At 39.4% G+C, this 3392-nt stretch overlaps 1 protein-coding gene across 1 annotated transcript; it reads left to right on the top strand.

The window, feature by feature from the left end:
- The first annotated feature begins 1063 nt into the window (after window positions 1–1063).
- LOC118615358 (olfactory receptor 7A17-like) lies at window positions 1064–1993 on the top strand. Its single transcript, XM_036240253.1, has one exon. It carries the CDS (start codon window positions 1070–1072, stop codon window positions 1991–1993), a length of 924 nt encoding a protein of 307 aa, XP_036096146.1. The 5' UTR covers window positions 1064–1069.
- The last annotated feature ends 1399 nt before the right edge of the window (window positions 1994–3392 follow it).

Below are 3392 nucleotides of genomic sequence, written 5' to 3'. Positions count from 1 at the left end.
GTTGAGATACTGAGAAGAAAAACTTTGTACTCTGGCACTTAAAAAAAAAAAGGTGGCTTTATCTCTGGCGGGCTCAGTCTCGTCTCTCCTTGGCAGTGCGAAGTCCTACCACATGTCACCACAGTATGCTATGTGGGCAGCTGTTTCTGGCTTAGGTGCTCTGAGCTGGAGAACCATGCCTGGGATCCAAATGTCACTACTCTCAAGGGAAACCACCTGTAACCGAGATATCCTTTCTCAACTTTGGCCTTTCCTGAGGAAGCAGTGCCAGGACCTCTTGTGATCCAGATCTTACTACCAGTCTTGAATTGGCTTCTGCCCTTCCGTGTTTAAAAGTCTCCCTTTCAACTAGTCTTCAGTTGAAAATTCAGGGTAAATGTTCCCCAATTTAGTCTTATTTCCAGCTTGCTTTTGGGAGGAGGTATTAGAATAATCCACGCACACCACTGCTATCTTGAAAGTCCTGAGCCTTGATTTTCTAAAACAACCATCTTCCTCAGGGCTTTTGCACTGGCTGTTCCTTCAGCCTGAGAAACACTTCCCCCTTAGGCTCACACTCAGTCTTCTTTGAGGTATCTGTTAAAGTGTCACCTGTTGCCACAGCTTGGTTAAACTCTATAAAAAAGAAAGCCCTATATACATTCTCTCCATTTAATATTATTTACTTTTCTTTATAGCAGCTGCACCATTGGATATGTTATATATTTTTTTCATTATGTTCTTGCATAATTATTAGTTTATAGACTTTTCTTTTTAAGCATCCCATACTCTGAAATGTGCCTGGAACATGGTCTATAGTTAATATATATTCTTTAAATGCATAAAAGATATTCTCAATAAAACAGCATTGTAAATTATGTTTGAAGAACAGGTTGATGTTACAAAAGGAAATTCTAATGAGAAATGATAATAGATATACCTTAATAGGGACCAGACCACACACCAAATATGGAAATTATTTTCCTGATTGTAAAACATAAATGTGTCATTTATTCTAACTTACTCATGCTTGCCAGTATAAAAATGGCTATTCAATTTTTTTCTATTTTTTGGTAGTCACCTCCAACACATGGAACCAGGCAATGGTACACAAACTTCAGAATTTCTTCTTCTGGGACTTTCACAAGCACTGGAGTTACAGCCTCTCATATTTGGGCTTTTCCTCTCCATGTACCTGATCACTGTGCTTGGAAACCTGCTCATCATCCTGGCCGTCAGCTCAGACTCCCACCTCCACACACCCATGTACTTCTTCCTCTCCAATCTATCCTTGGTTGACATCTGTTTCACCTCCACTACCATCCCAAAGATGCTGTGGAACATACAGACAAAGAGCCAAGTCATCACTTATGAAGGCTGCATCACACAAATGTGGTTTTATATACTCTTTACAGTGTTGGATGACTTTATTCTTACAGTAATGGCCTATGACCGCTTTGTGGCCATCTGCCGCCCCTTGCACTACACAATTATCATGAATCCCCAGCTCTGTGGACTGCTGATGCTGGTGTGCTGGATCATCAGTCTCCTGAATACATTGTTAGAAAGCTTAATGGTTTTGGGTCTGTCTTTCTGCCCAAACTTGGAAATCCCTCACTTTTTCTGCGAACTCAATCAGATGGTCCAACTTGCCTGTTCTGATGCCTTTCTTAGCAATATGATAATGTATTTTTTAGCTGGCCTGCTAGGTGGTGGTCCCCTTGCTGGGATCCTTTACTCTTACTCTAAGATAATTTCCTCCATATGTGGAATCCCATCAGCTCAAGGGAAGTATAAAGCTTTTTCTACCTGTGTGTCTCACCTCTCCGTTGTCTCCTTATTTTATGGTACCGGCTTAGGAGTGTATCTCAGCTCTGCTGCTACCCACAGTGCACACTCAAGTGCAACAGCCTCAGTGATGTACACCATGGTCACACCCATGCTGAACCCCTTCATCTACAGTCTGAGGAACAAAGACATTAAGAGGGCCCTGAAAAGATTCCTTTACAGGTAAGCTTTTCAAGGGCCAACTGTACTTGGCTGAAGAATTGGCCATGAATGCAGGGTTCAAAGCCTTAGAGGCAGAAGTTCTGACACAAATTAATCCAATCTTTGGACCATAGGTAATAGGAAATTCACATTTATCTCATGGGTTAACATGAATAACATTAGCACAATTTATTTTCTTATGACATATATCATTCCAAGTAATTTTTCTATGTTTTCCTGAAATAATTGTCAAGAATTATATTACCCCTATGGACAAAATTATACTTAGGTACTAAGGTCATTTACATAATTTTATTTCAGAGGAAAATCTGAGGCTACAGTTTTCACTTATATGTTCATCATTATTTTCTATAGTGCTATGTTTACGGCTCTTCTTGATAATATAGACTTTAATATGCAATGAGAATGTTTTAAAGCTCTTCTCCTGGTTTTATAGTCTTCACTGTGTTATTCAATTGTGTGTCCACCTGCCTACCACAGCCATTGGCAAAAATTGACTATCAAATACATGTTTCCACAAAGACTCTACATGAATATATACATTATAATAAACAAACTGATCTAATATGGTTAGAGACAGAAATGACTTTAAATATGATGAAACAAAAATAGCTATACAATTTATTATTATACAAAAATATTTTTCATGGTGCACATTTACTCATTAAAGTCTGAAATGTGGCCCAGGTCTCATGGCTGGAGTGTGGTCCCATGCACCAAAAATGGTTGTAGATTCTATTCCCATTGAGGGCATATACCTAGGTTGTAGGATCCCACCCCATGAGGCACATATGGGAGGCAGTCCTTTGGTCCTTCTCTCACATCCATGTTTCTCTCTCTCCCTTCCTCTTTCTCTAAAAAAATCAATATAATAAAATATTTTTTTAAAGCAAAGTGTGAAATATGATGTTCATATGTACAGGTCTTTATCATTTGGGTGAAGAATTATGTAGAGTATTTTGTGTGTTTTTTCTGAACTATTATCTTGTTTCTGTGTGAAAATTTTCAATATGCTCCCTAGAAATGTTACTCCTAGTGCTCTAAATTAAATATCTGCCTTTTTCTAAATTTTTATCAAATCCACCAAAGGAACAGTGAGTGAACAATATGTATATATATCTTTATTTACATATATATGTATACACACACACACATAATCTTCTTTATACTCAAGAATATCTTTAATCCTTATAATCAAAAGATGAATCAAAGGACAGGGAGGACCCGGCGCCCATGGGAATCCCAGCTCTAGGCTGTTGACACCTGCCTCAGTCCTTCCGACTCTCCTGGGCCCCAGAAGCCGCCCTGCACTGTGCTTGAGTGGGAGCCCAGAGAGCCCATGAGAAGAGCCAAGGCACAGTGCATTCACTGCAGAAATGGAGGAGGCGGGGAAAGACCTGGAG

This window comes from Molossus molossus, unplaced genomic scaffold (genome assembly GCF_014108415.1).
Source record: "Molossus molossus isolate mMolMol1 unplaced genomic scaffold, mMolMol1.p scaffold_m16_p_4, whole genome shotgun sequence".
In the NCBI taxonomy this organism is placed as follows: domain Eukaryota; kingdom Metazoa; phylum Chordata; class Mammalia; order Chiroptera; family Molossidae; genus Molossus; species Molossus molossus.
Note: the sequence above shows the minus strand (reverse complement) of the source record. Positions and strands in the feature narration are given on the sequence as shown.

Coding starts and splice junctions, on each gene's coding strand:
- LOC118615358 (XM_036240253.1), top strand. CDS start 1,070: ATGGAACCAGGCAATGGTACACAAACTTCAGAATTTCTTCTTCTGGGA.